Source organism: Mytilus trossulus, chromosome 14 (assembly GCF_036588685.1).
Source record: "Mytilus trossulus isolate FHL-02 chromosome 14, PNRI_Mtr1.1.1.hap1, whole genome shotgun sequence".
Classification (NCBI taxonomy): domain Eukaryota; kingdom Metazoa; phylum Mollusca; class Bivalvia; order Mytilida; family Mytilidae; genus Mytilus; species Mytilus trossulus.
This window is the reverse complement of record NC_086386.1, coordinates 29,451,632-29,469,520: the sequence shown is the minus strand read 5'-3', so window position 1 is coordinate 29,469,520 and position 17,889 is coordinate 29,451,632. Positions and strand designations below refer to the sequence as shown.

General features: G+C 33.4%; 2 protein-coding genes across 2 annotated transcripts; both read left to right on the top strand.

The window, feature by feature from the left end:
• Positions 1–1,284: 1,284 nt before the first annotated feature.
• LOC134696091 (G-protein coupled receptor 157-like) lies at positions 1,285–6,386 on the top strand. Its single transcript, XM_063557683.1, has 3 exons — positions 1,285–1,864; positions 4,169–4,374; positions 5,810–6,386. The coding sequence occupies exons 1-3, from the start codon at positions 1,345–1,347 to the stop codon at positions 6,176–6,178; spliced, it is 1,095 nt and encodes a 364-aa protein (XP_063413753.1). The 5' UTR covers positions 1,285–1,344; the 3' UTR covers positions 6,179–6,386.
• Positions 6,387–15,261: 8,875 nt separating this feature from the next.
• On the top strand, positions 15,262–17,826 carry LOC134697650 (zinc finger MYM-type protein 1-like). Its single transcript, XM_063559932.1, has 2 exons — positions 15,262–15,281; positions 15,786–17,826. The coding sequence occupies exons 1-2, from the start codon at positions 15,262–15,264 to the stop codon at positions 17,824–17,826; spliced, it is 2,061 nt and encodes a 686-aa protein (XP_063416002.1).
• Positions 17,827–17,889: the final 63 nt, after the last annotated feature.

The window sequence follows — 17,889 nt, the reverse complement described above, 5'->3', positions numbered from 1 at the left end:
TTTTCTTCATTTGAAAATGCTTGTAAAAGTCAGGAATATGACAGTTCTTGTCCTTTCGTTTTTTATGTGTTTTGTCATTTGATTTTGCCATGTGAATATGGACATTCCGATTTGATTTTCCACTGAGTTCAGTATTTTTGTGATTTTACTTTTTTGGGGGGCATATACATGTATGACGATCAATAAATGACACGTTTTTCAATAACTATCATTTAATTAAATACCGTGACGTCACCATTAGTTCCATGGATAACTTTTTCTTTTCAGAATATACCAGCCTAGAAAATAAGTTTATTTATCATATACTTAGACTAAATAACATATGATTTTTTTACTGTATGGTAATACCATTAAATTAACGTAAATTCCATTTTTTTCGAATTAGTCCTTAGCGGGCTGATATGAAAAGTTTATCACATGCTTCGATTGTTATCACATGCCTTTCCGTAACGTTATCACATGGCATTCCGGTGATACTCGGCAAATTCCGGAAAATACACCTCAATACTACGTTTTCAGTGAAACCATTACAAAGTAGTGTGCAAAACAAACATTTGGATACTGGACAGTATATTTTGTGAAATAATAAACAAAAAACAAACAAAAAACAAAAAAAAACAACAAATTATTAAATAAATGCATTGTTTAAAAGTTTCAAGCATAATTAAGAAAGTTACTTTAAAAAGGTGCCAAACAGTCTTCATTGTGTGTATTGTTAATTTTTGTTTGTTTTTGTCGATTCGCTATTTCAAAATGTGTTTCTTCTCTGTTGAGGCAAATGATAGAAAAATTTCATATCGAATGTACTAAATTTGGGGTCCGACGTCCGTGAACTTTTCAATCTTTGAACTTCTATTACAGAACCATGTAAAAGGATCAATATACGAATCAGTTATTTTTCTCCATTGTTAAAGCATATGATAAAAAGATCATAACATATCATTTTTCATATCGCATGTCTTATCAGCCCTCGGTCAATATCAGCCCTTGAGCCATGCGGCTCTTGGGCTGATATTGAACCTAGGGCTGATAACACATGTGATATGAAAAATGCCATGCAATAATATGATCATTGCAATTATATCAAAACGAAAGTAACATGTATATCATCCAATATTTCTAATATTATGTTTCATTATTATAGGACTATCTTTATTTACAATTTAATTTAACATTTTTTAAGTTAATTCCTAACAACAACATTGACTGTGACTTAAAATGTTGGTGTTGTTGTCTTTTTCAATGTCTATAAATAACACTAAATGAATCATATATATCACACATTTTTTGTTTATTGTAGAATCAACTCGATTTACTTCCGTATTCAAAATATTGGATTACACAATGGCGAAATTTACATCATCTACACCTTTTGCAAATTATACAACAAATGTAATATCCACGATTGGACCTATGCCAGTTATACCAGCTACATACAAACCGATAGAAGGTGGAGACATTGCATTAACATTAATTGCAAGTACATTGTCAATATTCGGTGCAATTTTAATATTCGTGGCATATTGTGTGACTGATAGCTTCCGACCAGAAAATGAAACCAGAAGACTATTGATATATTTAACTGTTTCCGATTTAATCGTTGCTTTTGGCAATTTCGGAGGAACGATAAGATATAAAGCTGTATTTGGCGATAAAGAATTTTCTCTGAATTGTACTATGGACACTCGATGTGATCTATTTTGTGTTGTTCAGAGTTTTATTTCTGCCACAGCATCCATGTGGTCGTTCTTCTGGAATACAGTAATTGCTATCCATATATGTGTTGCTTTGATTTACTGTCGACATGGTTCATGGCCTTGGAAGATGAAAATATTCACTCATGCTGTATGTTGGTTGGTGCCTTGTACGTATTTTCTCTATGTGTGCATTTATTTCTTACACAAACTATACAAACGGCTTAGCGCACACATATTTTAATTTCAAGTTTAATTTGTTTCTAACATGTCTAACATACCTTTGCAACGTTTACATTAACTTTGACAAACTGTGCACTCGCTAAAAATGCGTCTACAGTTTATCATTCAGCGTTTGTTAGAACAAACGCTACATTTGTTTCTAACTTCTCCCTAAATAAACAATGTATTTGTTTCTACTTTTGTAGCGTTTAGAAAATAATAACAAACGCAACATAACGGTTACAAAATTTTGATTAGCAAAAAATGCACGCTTGATGTGTACGAAAAGGATAAGATATAAAGTTCAAAACTTCATGTAGTAAATCTAATGTGAATCGATAGTTATAATAATGCATGACAACAAAGTCATTTCAGATCCATTTTAATCATTTAACTCCTTAATTTGACAACAATTAAATCCAACTTAACAAAATATTTTAAAAACATAGCCGTATTTGACCCAACCTTTTTCAACTTTTGATCTTCAGTGCTGTACAACTTTGTACTCTTTTTTTTCACTTTCGATCTTTTATATCTGGGCGTCTTGTGTCGTCTAGTCTTGTGTGGACGAGGCGCGTTTTGGCGTATTGAATTTTAAACCTGGTGCTTTTTGTTTACTTTGTTGATCTATTAATCATGTGTGTCTTTGTCTAATATGTTCTCCTATTTATTTGTATTGTAGTCCTATTGTATAATGTTGTCATTTCAATGTTATATATAACATTGCCATTAAAGTGCGAGGTTTGGCATGCCACAAAACCAGGTTCAACCCACCATTTTTTCCTGTAAAAATGTCCTGTACTAAGTCAGGAAAATGGCCATTGTTATATTATTGTTCGTTTCTGTGTGTGTGTTACATTTTAACGTTGCGTCGTTGTTTTCTCTTATTTTTTAGTGTAAATTCACATTTCGATAAGACGTGTCACGGTACTTGTCTATCCCAAATTCATGTATTTGGTTTTGATGTTATATTTGTTATTCTCGTGGGATTTTGTCTGATGCGCGGTCCGTTTCTGTGTGTGTTACATTTCAGTGCTGTGTCATTGTTCTCCTCTTATATTTAATGCGTTTCCCTCGGTTTTAGTTTGTTGCCCCGATTTTGTTTTTAACAGCGGTATACAACTGTTGCCTTTATTTATACAATACTTTTCTGTTTCATTTATGTTTCATATGACAATCAAATAAATAAGGATTCTAAATTAACGTTACATGTGAATGTGAAAGACACAGAATGTAAAAACAAAAAACAAAGAACAAAAACATTATAATACAATTAAAAATGTAGTTAAGCTTTCAGATTTTTCGAATAAGCAGACATGCCAACAGCATATATATAACCTACTAGTATATTACGATCACACGACACAGTCTGAAAAAAACAATAGAAGCAAAGTATAATACATCGACAGGTACAACTATATGATGTAAATGAGCAATAACTAAAATGTAATTCTATTTTTTAAATGTTTTTACCCCTACAAAACTTGAATTCGAGCTTATCTGCCTACAAACCAATGACTGACAAGAAGATGAGGAAAAACAGTCGTATAATAGATTTTGTATAGATCTGTCATTTTTGTTTCATTTTATATTAATATAAAAAGAAGACGTGGTATAATTTCTAATGAGACAACTCTCCACCTCAGAACAAATGACACAGAAATTAACTACAATAGGTCATCGTACGGCATTCAACAATGAGCAAAGCACATACCGAATAGTTAGCTATAAAAGGCCCCGAAAGGACAATGTAAAACAATTCAAACGAGAAAACTAATGGCTAAATATATGTACAAATAATAAACAAAAAACAAATATGTAACTTATAAACAAACAACAACCATTGTATTATAGGCTACTCACTTTAGACAGGCACATACATACAGAATGTGGCGGAGTTAAACATGTTAGCGGGATCCCAACACTCCCTCTAACATGAGACAGAGATGTAACAGTACAACATAAGAACGAATTCTAAAAATCAGATGAAAAAGGCTTAAATCATCAGATGGATATAAATACAAATACTACAAATATAAGTGGACGTGGACGGGTACTTGTACATTCCAACAACAAAAAGACACGAAGTACATATCCGCGAGTACTCGCAGTTACTGCCGCAAAACAACTAAAAAAAGAAAAATCTGAGACTTAGCATTTTACACTTATCGGTGCACTGATAAGAACTTTTCATGATGATAAAAGCTATTTCATATAATATGTATCTATACATTCTTTAATTATAATTTTAGTGAGTATAACTATAGCTGCTGTAAGTAACGATGTTCTAGGGGAAGACTTTTCTCAAGGAACTGGTGCCTGGTGCTGGATCTCGTCCTGTATTGATAAGAACGCCAGAACGTTATGGATGGTGGTTACCGGTAAAGGATGGGAAATCACATGGTATTTTGTCACCTGCATTATGTTCTTTTTTGTAAAAGGATATATGTGGAAACAGGTACTGCAATTATAATTTACTCTTGTTTCATAGTTAGTGTGACAAGTCTCAATTATATCATTATATACAAATCACTACAAAAGACTAATAAGATATAGCTACTTACAGTTATTTATGCACGTGTACAATGAATAAACTTTCAGGTAATAAACATTTAGCTTTATCCATGGAGGAAACTCAAACCGAACAAAGTGAAACTAAGATTTTGTATATTTCAATCATTTAAAAAGTAGAAAAAATACTAATATGTTAACATAAAAAATACCGTGAAAAATAAATAGTCAACTCCAGGGCCAATACTAAAAAAACAATCGGACAAATATTTGTCTCCTTTACACAACTGAAGTGACAAATGAAGTTCAAGACTAAGAAACACAAAACGATTAAAAATCGAGGATTAGAAATGGTTCTCTGCATTTAAAAGCAGATCTTTGTTCATTAATATACTCTACCTTATTGCGCATGACAGGTGGATACGATGTTAATTAGTTTTCAGAAATGTCGAAAAAAAGGTGTCAAGGACATTATCAAGGCTACGATAATAGTATAAAAACTCTCTGAAAAATCAATCTTATGACGGTCAACCACACCATATTGACAATATGATATTTGCCAAAGGACGAGTGATTGCAATGAACATATGTCGACACTGTTTGCTTTAGTTTTAGCATTGCACAAGGTCATGCTATTCCCAAACTGGGTATGACGTATTTACACACAATCCGTTGGATGATAACTGATTGCTACTTAAGTATAGGAGAGAAAGACGTATTAATTAGTTGAAAATAGCTTAAATGAGTCTAATGTAAACGAAACACGCGTCTGGAGTATTATATTAAAACCCTAGTACCATTAATAACTATTAGCATGTTGCAACGTTCTATTGTATTAATAATTTGTGAATTTCTCTGTCCTGAATATTCTTCCATTTATTTGTTTGTATTCCTGTTATATTATTATGTTTTAGTGTTATTTTAGCATTGCCATAAAAGCGGTACATTTGGCTAGCCACAAAACCAGGTTCAGCCAACCATTTGTTCTTAAAATATCCTGTACCGAAGCAGGACAATTATCTTATACTTCGTTTCTGTGTGTGTTGCGTTGTCGTTTGGTATTTTGTTGCGTTTTAGTGTGTATGTTGTTTCGTTGTTTCCCATATATATTTGAAGTGTTTCCCTCAGTTTTAGTTAGTAACCCGGATTGTTTTATTCTCAATCGATTTATGACTTTCAAACAGCGATACATGTATACTACTCTTGCACTTATTTGAACTAACCTTTAATAACTGAGGGAATACTTTTTGAGTTTTTTCTGTTTATTTTATACGATTGTTGTGCTTTGTAACGATCTATTTAGTTCATACAATGTTACTGATTTCTATATAATTCAGTATTCAAAAGCCTATCTTAATACAAAAACTATTTTTATTTCATAGAGACGAAGACACAATCGACGTCATTTCAGTGAAGTATCAGAACGACTGAGAGCCGAAGATGAAAATTACCTTTACTTATGGTTGATCGGGTATTGTCTCAGAATATGGGGAACATGTCGATTTTTCTTATATGCGTTACGACGGCATACTGATAATCCGCTGTCTCATTTTGACTCTACAGATGATGTATTTCTTCATTTACAAAGTTTTGGAGACAGTGCGCAGGCGTTTTGCACGTGTATTTTATTTTGCTTTTTAGATAAGACTACTAGACATCACCTCTACAAAAAACTGTGTTGCAAAAAATCTGATGAAGAGGAACTAAGACCAATTATAAACGAAAAAACAAATAGCAATTATTCTGTTTAAAAATGAATAACATTTTTTTTTTTTATATACGTTTTAGAATGTAATTGATAAATAATAAGAATTTTGGTTGATCTGGTAACCATGACGGTGACAGCTAATGCCCCTTTAATAAAAACTGTGTTGATGGTAATACTAAGTAATAACTTTCTTTCAACTGCTGTATGTAGTATTTTTTTTTTAATTGATTGTTCAACGCTATCTAAAAAATCTTCAACATGTTCAAGTGGTATCTGTTTAAAACGTATTATTTTATCTAGGCGACCTTGCGTGAGTGTATAAGAAAAATTAATTAAAATAATAAAATCAATAAAATTGATTACGAAATTTTAAAATTACTTGTATCTAATCAAATGCATGATTTCAAATGTAAAATATGAAATAATATCAAAAAGGATTGTGATTTAAACAATTTGTTTTTAAATGAGAATATTCAATTCGTAGTGTCATCGTTTCGTAAAACACGACGTTCAACGTTTAAAATCATGCAAAATTTCTTTATACGAGTTAATAAATGATGATGCGTTTCATTTTATCTTCATCTTCACGTAAAACATTGAGAGAAAAAAAAATGAACAAAGTAAGGATAGAGATATGACGATCTTTAGACACCTAATTAGGTGTCCTGAATTTAGGACGAAATGTGTGATATATCCTAAGTTACGATAGATTCTAGAACACGACTTATGATAAAGTCTTGTCATAAAATGGTCTTAGGACACGTCCTAATCCTAAGATAGATTCGAGAAAACCACCCTATATGTATATTCAGAACGATAACATGTTAAGAAAGTGCTAAGATTCACAGAAATTTTGATGCACTATTCTGATTTATATGAGATACGTGTTTCTCTTTTTCATAATACCGTGTGGTAGTCTAAACAACCAAACGATACCCAGCCGGAAAGGCTATGTCAGAGGGGAAGAGATATAATGGTCAAACGATACCAAACCAGAAAGGTTATGTCAGAGGGAAAGAGATATAGTGGTTAAGAGTTTAACTGGAGTAAATTGGAAGTAGCTTTTCTACAATGATTTAGGAAGTTGCTTTGGGAAGCTAAGACTTTAAATTGTTCTCTTTACAATTGGTGTTTTAATCTTTTCCATGTTTTCTTTTATATTGCGTACTTTGATGTACTTTTTGTCGCATTGAAATCATGCCTCGAACAACCAAAACTTTGCCTTTTTAAATAGTAAAAAAGTATGCACTTGGATGAGTTCCTTGATATAACAAAGTTTGTTCCTCTGGCAGAATAGAAAAAAGAAGCCATTCAAATCCTTGATATCTACATAAAAAGAAACATTACAAGAACACTGAAGTGTTTTGTAAAAAGGTCAATTATCAATAAATATCTGTTTTAAGGTTTCTTTTTATGTTCATGTAATTGATTCAAAACAATTTATTGAAGATATTAATACACATAACTTTTTGACCTTTTAGTGGTCAGTTATGGACCATTGTCAACAGTAGAAATATTGTTCAAATGAAGATTAATTAATTGATACAAATCGTCGTTTTTTGTCAGATTTACGAAACCCTCTGGTTCTATCCATTGTAATGCCTTAAAAAATGCCCATTGACCCCCATTTTTCTTTTAATAAATCTTTTACATTTATAATTCTAATTCATTTGTAAAAGTCATAAAATTTTATTTATTCCTAATAGTTTTTGAGAACTTTAACGTGTCAATGATAAAGCTATGACAAATCATGAGAGTACAATTACACGACAAAATTTCAATGTCTTATATCTCGAAAGCAAACGCATTGATCTTTATATTCTATTTGCTTTTTAGATTCCCTAATTATTCATCTATCAGTATAAACTAGTGTTATGAAACGTTATTTAGTTTTAAACCGAGTAGCGAACTTCCTTGATGTAATATGAACAGTAATATATTCGTTGATATGTTCCTCTCACTCCTTTTTTTTTAAATTTCGTATTTACAAATTGTGCCATAGATCAAATTTATTCGTTCAGTGTAGGTTTACATGTTTTTGTTTATATGTCTGTTGATAGACTTGAGCCATTTCAATTGATATTATAGTGTTTGTATTTCTATAGTTCTATATTATGTAATGCTAAACTAGTACATGTATTTCATGTTAGGGTGAAGAATGGCACCTGTTAAAACGTTTTAATCCGTTGATTTTGATTGCACTTGTTCTAAGTCAGTGGTTTTCGTTTGTTGGTGTGGTTAATAAGAGTTTCTCCTTTCTCTTTTTATATAAATTAGACAATTGGGTTTTCTTGTTTGAGTGGTTTAACACTAGTAATTTTGGGGCTCTTTATACCTGGCTGTTGGATGTAAGCCAGGGCACCGTAATGGTTTACTTTTTATGAATTGTGACTTTGATGGGAATTTGAAAATATAAAACAGTAAGTTATTTAGATTGGTGATAAAAAGTTGCATATCTCTAAGAGCTGTAGATACAAATAGTGTCAGTATCACAAAACAATATAGACATTATATTTACAATTTATTGATATACAACTAGAAAAGTGGGATCTGGCTAGCATGTGTTCTATAGATGTCAAGGTGGTCACGGTAGACTAACAACGAACAGTTGCAATCCTAAACCCTGTCGCCGTTGGAGTTCGGAGTTTTTACTGTAAAATGACTTATGGCAAAGATTGATTACCAAATAAAGGCAACAGTAGTATCATTGTTCAAAACTCACAAATCCATGGACCAAAAAACAAAATCGGGGCAACAAACCAAAACCGAGGGAAACGCATTACATATAAGAGGAGAACAATGACACTACACCGAAACGCAACACACACAGAAACGGACCAAGCATTAGACAAAATCCCACGAGAATAACACATATAACATCTAAACCAAATACATGCATTTGGGATAAACAAGTACCGTGCCACGTCTTATCTTAATATCTCAAAAATAAAAGAAAACAAACGACACAACATTAAAATGCAACACACACAGAAACGAACAATAATATAGCAATTGCCATCTTCCTGACATGGTACAGGACATTTGTAAAGGGGAATACAAATGGTGGGCTGAACCTGGTTTTGTGGCATGCCAAACCTCGCACTTTAATGGCCAAGTTAAATATAACATTGAAATGACAACATAATATTACAGGACTACAATACAAATAAATAGGAGAACATATTAGACAGAGAAACACATGATTAATAGATAACAAAAAGAATCAGGTTTAAAATTCAGTGCGTCAAAAACGCGCCTCGTCAAGCATAGATCTAATTTTATACCCATGTATCCATTGGAATTTTTTTACTGAGGAATGACTTCCAGCAAAATACGTTTCTACATTAGTATTGAAAATAAAATCATTGATTCATAAAGTTTTGTTTATTTACTATAAATCGTTCTATTTGTTATAATAAAACACCCATGCAACCACGCATCCCATATTGCTGATAGGACCCGACACAAATATCAATTTCGTGTTTCGGTAGTTAAGCTTGGGATGGTCAATTTAAGATGCATTATTTGAATATAATCAAATATGAAAATTATTCATATTTATATTGATATATTTATATTTTTATTCTTCTTCCTTATATCTAGTTATTATGACAGATCTACCATCATCAGGGGTCCAACTGTCAATTTAATGTTAAAGTCTTTAACTTTGATCTACTAAGCATATCTCCAATACTTTTATGTTTGCTATACGCAACTATTGGTGCTGCATTGAATATCTGTGCACAGTCTTCATCGAACTGTAATAACTGCCAGTGTTTCATTATACGTTTCTTTATTTTACGTATATATGGATTATATTTAGTTATTAAAACTAACGGAATACTTTGCTTCTCTTTAGATTTGTTTTGTTGTAATAAATCAGTACGGTCAATTGCTAAAGCATCAGTAATACTATCATCTATTTCCACGTTATCATAACCCCTATCTAATAATTTCACTTTGAAATTAGTTAGATTGTTTATTAATTTGTTATGGTCACTTGTATTTCTAATTTGCCGTATTGCTTCACCTTTAATAAATCCTCTGAATACATGCTGTGAGTGACAGCTATTTCTGTGCAGAAACAGATAAGAATTTGTTTCTTTAAAATGTATTTCGAGGTCAAGAATGCCATATGTTGTAAATCTTTGACCTTTAATTACATCAACATCCAAGAACGACATTTTATCGTTTTTGATTTCATAGGTGAACTTTAATAAGGGGTTATAATCATTTGCTAGACGAAAAAAATCTGTAATTTCATCTGATGTTCCATCATATATTATGAATCCATAGTCTCTATATCTGCCATGATAGAATATTTTGTCTTTATATTGAAATGCAGAAATAATTTCATTCATTATTTCAAACATAAGAATGTCACAGATTTCCGGTGACGGAACTGCACCAATTGCCGTACCTATTATTTGTTTGTAAATTTTCCCATCAAATTCAAATACATTGTTTTCTAAAATGATTCTCAACAAATGTATTAATACATTGACTGGCGGAGCATTGACCTTGAAGTTCGATTTGTCAAAACTGTCATATGCTCGTTCAACTGCACGCAATAATGCTTCTTGAGGTAGATTTGTAAACATCTGTGTTATATCATACGAAACTAACAGGCTGTTTGCCATAGGTTTTAATTTCTCAATGATATTAATGAACGATGTAGTATCTTTTATATATGTGGACTGACGTGGCGATTTCAGTTTCTCTTCGAGTTCTGGCTTTGAATGTACTTTAAAAATATGTATTTTCCGCCTTTGTTTTCAGCAAAAGTATTACGTTTCATATCGTAGGTTGAAGTCAATTAAGAGATTGTTTTCCTAATGATTTTAATCATTTTCTAATTAGAATGTGTCGCTTGATTTAACCGATTATTGCAATTGGTCCTTTACATGCGTTATGAAAATGCAATATTTGAAGTACTGTAGTCAAATAAGATCTTTAATTAGTAACCATGTTTACATTAAATCTACATAAGTAAGTATTATTAAAAGTGTAGGCGTAGTACCTTAGAGAGATAGTTGCGAAAAGTACTGTTGACCATATAAACCGTGTAGAACCCCATAAGCGAGTTGTTGGCTATGTTTGACAAGGGGTGTCGGTTTGAAGCAAAGAAAAACTATCAAAACAAATTCAAGTATCAAAGCTGCTTTTTTCAGAACCAAATTATGTATTGGCACGGAAGGACCCGAACCATAATCTATTTCTAGCAAGTAGATGCAGATGTTTTTAGTACTCTGGTTTCTCGAACACTTCTCCCTAGTTTTCCGTATTATGGATTTTGAGGCTTCATACAAGTTTAAGGATAAAAAATTCTTTTGACAATATTTCCCTGTATGATTTATATACAGTTTTAGTTGTTTAAAATTCCTATTAAAAGAAACATTACCAAATGCCAGTTTCGTAGCCAAAGACTTGTGGGTCACAAACTATTTTTTCGTCAAAATATAATGTGTCGCTTGGGCTATCAAATTTTGTGTCGCAAGGGGAAAAGGCATTTATTAGAAAAATGATAAATTTGTCAATAACTAGTCCTTTGTTTGATACTTTGGAATTTAAACGCACCTTCTTTGTTATGAGGACAAATTACAAAATTATGGTATTTCATTTTGTACGTTTCTCAGTCTTCTACGTTCAATCCTTTTTAATCTTAGAAAAATGATAAATAGTGAAAAAAAAGACTCAAAGTATGTTGTGTTGTTTTTTTGCCTGAAAACTATTTTTCCCTTTTCGGTCACTTTCATGGTCAGGAAAAGTCACGACTATAACTCAATGCACCCAAACATTAGATACATCCGTATAAGATTTGCCCGAAGCCACCAACAGTCGAAATCCATCAAATTCCGTCACAAGTTTCCGCAGCAAAGCAATCGTGCACGCCACAAAAATGCACTCATTTTCAAACGAATACGATTACTCTCTCCCCAGAAATAACTCGCCAGCATCTATATTAACAAAGACAAAACAGCTTCAAAAAGACCTGAAAACGAAAACACTTCTATAATCAGCGATTTCAAAACAGTATTTCAGAATCTAGAAATAAAACTTGCAGTGGATTTTTTTTTCATTCGTGCAAACGGCAAAAGTAAAAACAAATGTTCATAAGACACTATTTCTCTTCTTTTCCTGGAGAATTTCACTTTGAAATATCAAGGTCCACGAGTATTTCTATGGAGAAAGTAGTCAAATTCATTTATGAGTGAGTGCTTTTTACGGTGTGCGCGAGTGCTTTGTAGTGGAAAAAGGTAGAGAAATTTGATGGAGTTAAACTGTTGGTGGCATCGGGCAAATCTTATACTGATGTCGCAACTGTGATTTTGCTCCATCTTTGGGTGCACTTAGCCATAGTCGTAACTTTTTCCTGACCATGATAATGAATGTAAAGGAACCAAATCATGTTCAGGTATTTTCTTCGGATTTTGTCTAATGTTTAGTCCGTTTTTTTGTGTGCTACATTTTAATGTTGCGTCGTTGTTCTCCTCTTATATTTAATGCATTTTCCTCAGTTTTAGTTTGTTACCCCGATTTAGTTTTTTTGTCCATAGATTTACGAGTTTTGAACAGCGGTATACTACTGTTGCCTTTATATAAAACAAAATACGTTTTGTCTTCCTTCACTATTTCTTAAATTATAAAGCACACAACTTATCAGCCTAAAAAATGGGCAAAATGAAATACCCTAAGTTTGTTATTTGTCCTCATAACAGAGTTTGTGTGTTTGAATTATAAAGTATTAGAAGACCAAAATATATGTAAGTTTATTCTTTTTTTTCTTCAAATAAATGCCTCTACCCCTTGAGGCAAAAAATCTGACACCCGAGCGACACATTATATTTTGACGAAAAAATATTTTAAATACTAACAATTTTTAACTTAGAAGCTGCCATTTGGTAAATTTCCTTGATTGGAATGTATTTCTAAATTAATAAAACCGGGAACAATCGTCAAAAGTAGTTATTCATCCTGAAATTTGCATATAAACCCTCAAAATCTGCAACACAGAAAACTAGGAAGAATTGTTAAAGAAACCATAGCACTGTAAACGTCTGCTCCTGCTTGCTGGAAATAGATTATGCTTCGTAATACGCTAGTTTAAAAAACGTGAACCATACAAAATTAATGGTCACTACCAATAACACGAGTTAATAAAAAATATATATATAAAGTTACTTGCAACCTATCATGCATTCTTTCTCCAAATTTGTATGTGTATCGTGTATTATGGTCTACAACCAGTTTAATCAATGAACATGGACAAAATAAAGTTTAACATGAACAATGTATTGTGAAGCTGCCAGTATTGAAGTATTAATCATCATGGTTGGTGTTCGTGATTAAACATCACCATAGACCGATATTATTTTATGATGAGATTTGGGTCTACTTACCATATGATTATTTCCCAAAGTGACTCCCTATATATATATGAGCATGATCAAAATGCGTTCATACTATACTGACTTACTTATTTTACTGGTAACTAGTATGTAGGTACTAGTATTCATGTTAACTCTTTCTGCCTCCTTTTGCGGAACAACAAGAGAAAGAAATTTAAACTACACTGAAAACATATCCAAATGGCTGTCATCACACCACATACAAAAACATATTGCACAATCAATACCCGTCGTCTGTATTAAGAAAATTCATGCTCACGGGTAATGGCAGCTAGTACAAAGTACTTTATCTGACGAAGAAACCGAGCCTAAGTTAAACAGCAATATGCTATGTTGTCGTCTTAAGGGGGCTCGCGGGTCTAAATCGATTTTTTTATTTAATATAGGATTTCGTTATATTTTTCTATAAATGAACTTTATCTTATACTTAATAGAAAAATGAAATAAAAAGATGGGGTCACCGTTCATTTACGCTCACAATCTGCCTCCGAAAGAAGCATGCATTTTTGTTGATGTCCTTTTTTTCTGTTGAACTAATAGGAGAAATATCGGTAATATCGAAATTAAAAAAGAACTGAATTACAGAAATCGCTAAAATTTTACAATTATTTAGTTTATGTACAGCTTATTCGAAAACAACAATAAAAAATAAAGGTCACCGATGAGTTAAAAAAGATATTTCAATTTTAATGCCAAAAAATGGCATTTTTGCACCAAAGGGAGATAATTTGGAGCTTTTTCAATGATACCTTAATTTTTAAAGTCATTTGGGGCCAACACGGATTGATTTTTTGGAATGATTTTTGTGCAATATGATAAAGTAGCAAATAGTTAAGGTAATTGATAAAATTTGTAATGAAAAATAAATGTTTATTTTTTTTCTAAAAATCTTATACCCGCGAGCCTCCTTAAGGCGGTTATCAACATATCGAATGCACAAAGGTGATTACGTTGTTGATTTATCTCTGAGATATTGTTCAATTGCATATTGTGCAGCCATCTAAAACCATTAATCTAAAAGAGCGATGTCTGATCTCTTTAACAAGAAGCAACACGAGTTTCCCAAATTTAAAAACTGTATCATTACTGTTATTTTTTATACAAGCAATAAAACAAGTTTGGCCACAGAAAGGTATGCAATGAAATTGTTGAGACAGATTTTTCTTTTTTATTTTCTTGAAATGACCGCAACTAAACATTGATATGATATGTACATCAGGGGCGTAGCTACCTAAGGCTCGACTAGGCACGTGCCTATACATAAATTTGCCGATTATACCCCCTCTGGAAAAAAAAATAAAAAAAATAAAACATTTTAATATTCTAATGCGTATTATTATACATGACCAACCCGTATCCGAATCCCGATACTAGTATCCTGGTTAAGTACGATAACTCGTGTATAGGTAAACAAAATTTCAACATGGATAAATTTGTTGTTCGTTCGAAACGAAAGAAAGATGAAGAAGAGAGTCCAAATTGTCAGACTAGGACTGCAATTGACGATAGTGGAGAATCATCCAAGACTGAAGCTTCTACGACAACTTCAAGTAATGCATCGTTATGTACACAGCACCACCCCCCTTACCCAGATATCGGGTCTTTACAACACCAACAAATAATACCTGACAACAAGAAGATTGCTATCTGAACACAAACATGGACGGAGAGTCACAGCTTTAAATTTCCCGCACGGTAAGTACTGTATATTCACCAAATGGCAATATTGTTAGCAGAGTATGTTGAATGTCTGAATAAAGAAAAGATTTTTTTCGCAGAGTTTTGTATTTGATCAGAAAGCTATGAGCATGTAAGGTCCGTCCTGCGTCTGTGACAAGTCACATCGTAAACTTGTTGCGTAACTACTTGAGGATACCTGTATTATATAGGAAAGCAGTATAATATTATTGATAAAGACCTTACTTGCATTCAGCGGATGCCATCAAGTAATCAATATGTCCGTCTCTCCGACCGGTAGATATCTGACTGTCCGTCAGTCCGTCCACACTTAATATCATAAGGTAGTTTGATTTGACCAATTAAATAGTTATCAAAATAAATCTTACACTTTCAAGCGCTCCCTTTCGATTTTCAACGGCAATTATTTGTTTTCTTTGGTATGGGGACTTCGGCAATGCATGACGCTGTGAGTTTTCTAATTATGTGATGTTTGCCAACAAAAATATATACTTCGCACTGTCTTTGGATGCAAACACATTTTTCGTTACTTGTACGTTTCAGTTTATTTGGAAAGAAGAACAGAAGATTCCAAGCAACTTGGCTCAAAGATTTCCACTGGATGCGGTACTCTACATCAACAGACTCCGTTTTCTGTGCATATTGTGTCCTTTTTACAAGTGAAGATGCTAAGGAGAAATCTTTCTCAGCTTCGGCGATAACAGATTGGAAAAATCTGCTATCCCTGGCCAGGTTTCATGAAAATCTGTCCCAACACAGAGGTTCTTTAATAGCTGGAGAAGATTTCCTTCGCGTGAAGAAAGACAAGGGCGATTCCGTCGCGAGCATGATATCGTCAAGTCATAAGAAGGTCGCTGCCGATAACAGATATGGTTTAATGAAAATTTTCGAAGTCATACTTCTATGTGGACGACAAAACATACCAATAAGAGGTCATGTAGAGGAAAGAAGCAACTTTATTGCTATTCTACACGAAATAGCTAGAAATGATGACAAGCTCTCGGACTGGCTGGCGTTTCGCGCAGGAAGTCGGACGACATACTTGTCGCCTGAAATCCAGAATGAGATAATTAATATTGTGGGGCAACAGGTGCAGGATAGCATTATCGACGCCTGTCGTGAGGCTAAATACTTCGCTATTATTGCTGACGAATGCACGGATGTTTCTACGAAAGAGCAATTGTCTTTGTGTGTTAGGTTCTTAGATAAGAAAAACGATATCATCAGCATACGAGAAGAATTTATTGGTTTTAAACATGCCAAAAGTGTAAAAGGTGTTGCCATTTCTAATACGATCGTTAAGTTTCTCGAACATGTAAACCTTGATATAAGGAATCTCCGTGCCCAGTGTTATGACGGCGCCGCGAATATGTCCGGCAAGTATAATGGTGTGCAGGCAAAAATATTAGAGCAATCACCAGAAGCTTCCTACATCCACTGCAAGGCACACCAACTAAAGCTTGCACTCGTTCATAGTAGTAAGGAACTTTGTGTTAGAAACATGATGTCGACCGTACAAGAAATTGCATTCAAATTTGATTATTCGGCTAAAAGCTTGACTGCTTTCACTGAAGAACTGTCAGAAAATGAAAACGTTCAAGACCAACTAGAACGCCGAACAAAGTTGAGAACACTGTGTGAAACTCGTTGGTCAAGCCGGGCAGATTCGCTGTATACATTTCGAACAGCATTTGAAGTTGTTGTCTCTTCCCTGAATTCACTTAAAGACGACAACGATGACAAAGCAGCACAGAGTATGAATGCGATACTTCGATTTGAATTTATTATTAGTCTTGTTGTTGCTGAACACATATTGAGCGCAACAGTCGCCTTGACAAATTACTTACAGAAAACCGATATTGATTTGATTGAATCTTTGACAGAGGCTAAAATTGTAATTCAAAGGCTTTCCGATGAAAGAGGTGATGATACAGTTTGGGAGTCCTTGTTTGCAAGAGCAACAGATATTGCAGCAGAACACGACATCCAGCCATCAGTTCCGCGTGTGGCTGGACGTCAACGACACAGAGCTAACCATCCAATTCTTGAGCCGTCAGACTATTGGAGAGTTTCGTTATACTACGTGTTTCTCGACCACTTGGTTGTTGAGATTACAAAGCGGTTGATTAGCAACGAGGAACGCTTCCTTGCCTCTTATTTCATTCCGGCCAAATTAGGGAACTTGACTCCAGAAATAGCAGACAAAATTTACAACTCTTACCGTTCGGATTTAGGTGATAAAAAAGAATTTGAGGATGAGATAACACGATGGAAAGCCCGTTGGAGTATTGAAGACAACAGACCAGATAGACTTCTTGGTGTCCTTAACGTAACAAACGCCGATCTGTACCCTTCAGTGTATAGGATTATTTGGATTTTATTGACAATGCCTGTTTCATCGGCAACTAGTGAAAGATCATTCAGCGCGATGAGACGCGTGAAATCCTACCTGAGATCGACAATGGGAGACGAACGACTTTCAAATTTATCTCTTCTTCATATTCACCGACACCTCAATGTTGATATTGATGCGAGTATTACTGATTTTATCGGCAGGAAAAACCGTCGACTTGACTTTGAGTAAATGTATCATTGTATTTGAAATTGTGTGTAACTGGATCTGAAAGTTATTTATAAAAGTTCAGAA

What these genes read in the sequence shown, in the direction of transcription:
- LOC134697650 (XM_063559932.1), top strand. Translation starts at nt 15,262, where the DNA reads ATGGCAATATTGTTAGCAGA. An exon ending in ATGGCAATATTGTTAGCAGA is followed by an intron (nt 15,282 to 15,785) that starts GTATGTTGAATG and finishes TGTACGTTTCAG; the next exon opens with TTTATTTGGAAAGAAGAACA.
- LOC134696091 (XM_063557683.1), top strand. Translation starts at nt 1,345, where the DNA reads ATGGCGAAATTTACATCATCTACACCTTTTGCAAATTATACAACAAAT. An exon ending in TGTATGTTGGTTGGTGCCTT is followed by an intron (nt 1,865 to 4,168) that starts GTACGTATTTTC and finishes TTATAATTTTAG; the next exon opens with TGAGTATAACTATAGCTGCT. An exon ending in AAGGATATATGTGGAAACAG is followed by an intron (nt 4,375 to 5,809) that starts GTACTGCAATTA and finishes TTTATTTCATAG; the next exon opens with AGACGAAGACACAATCGACG.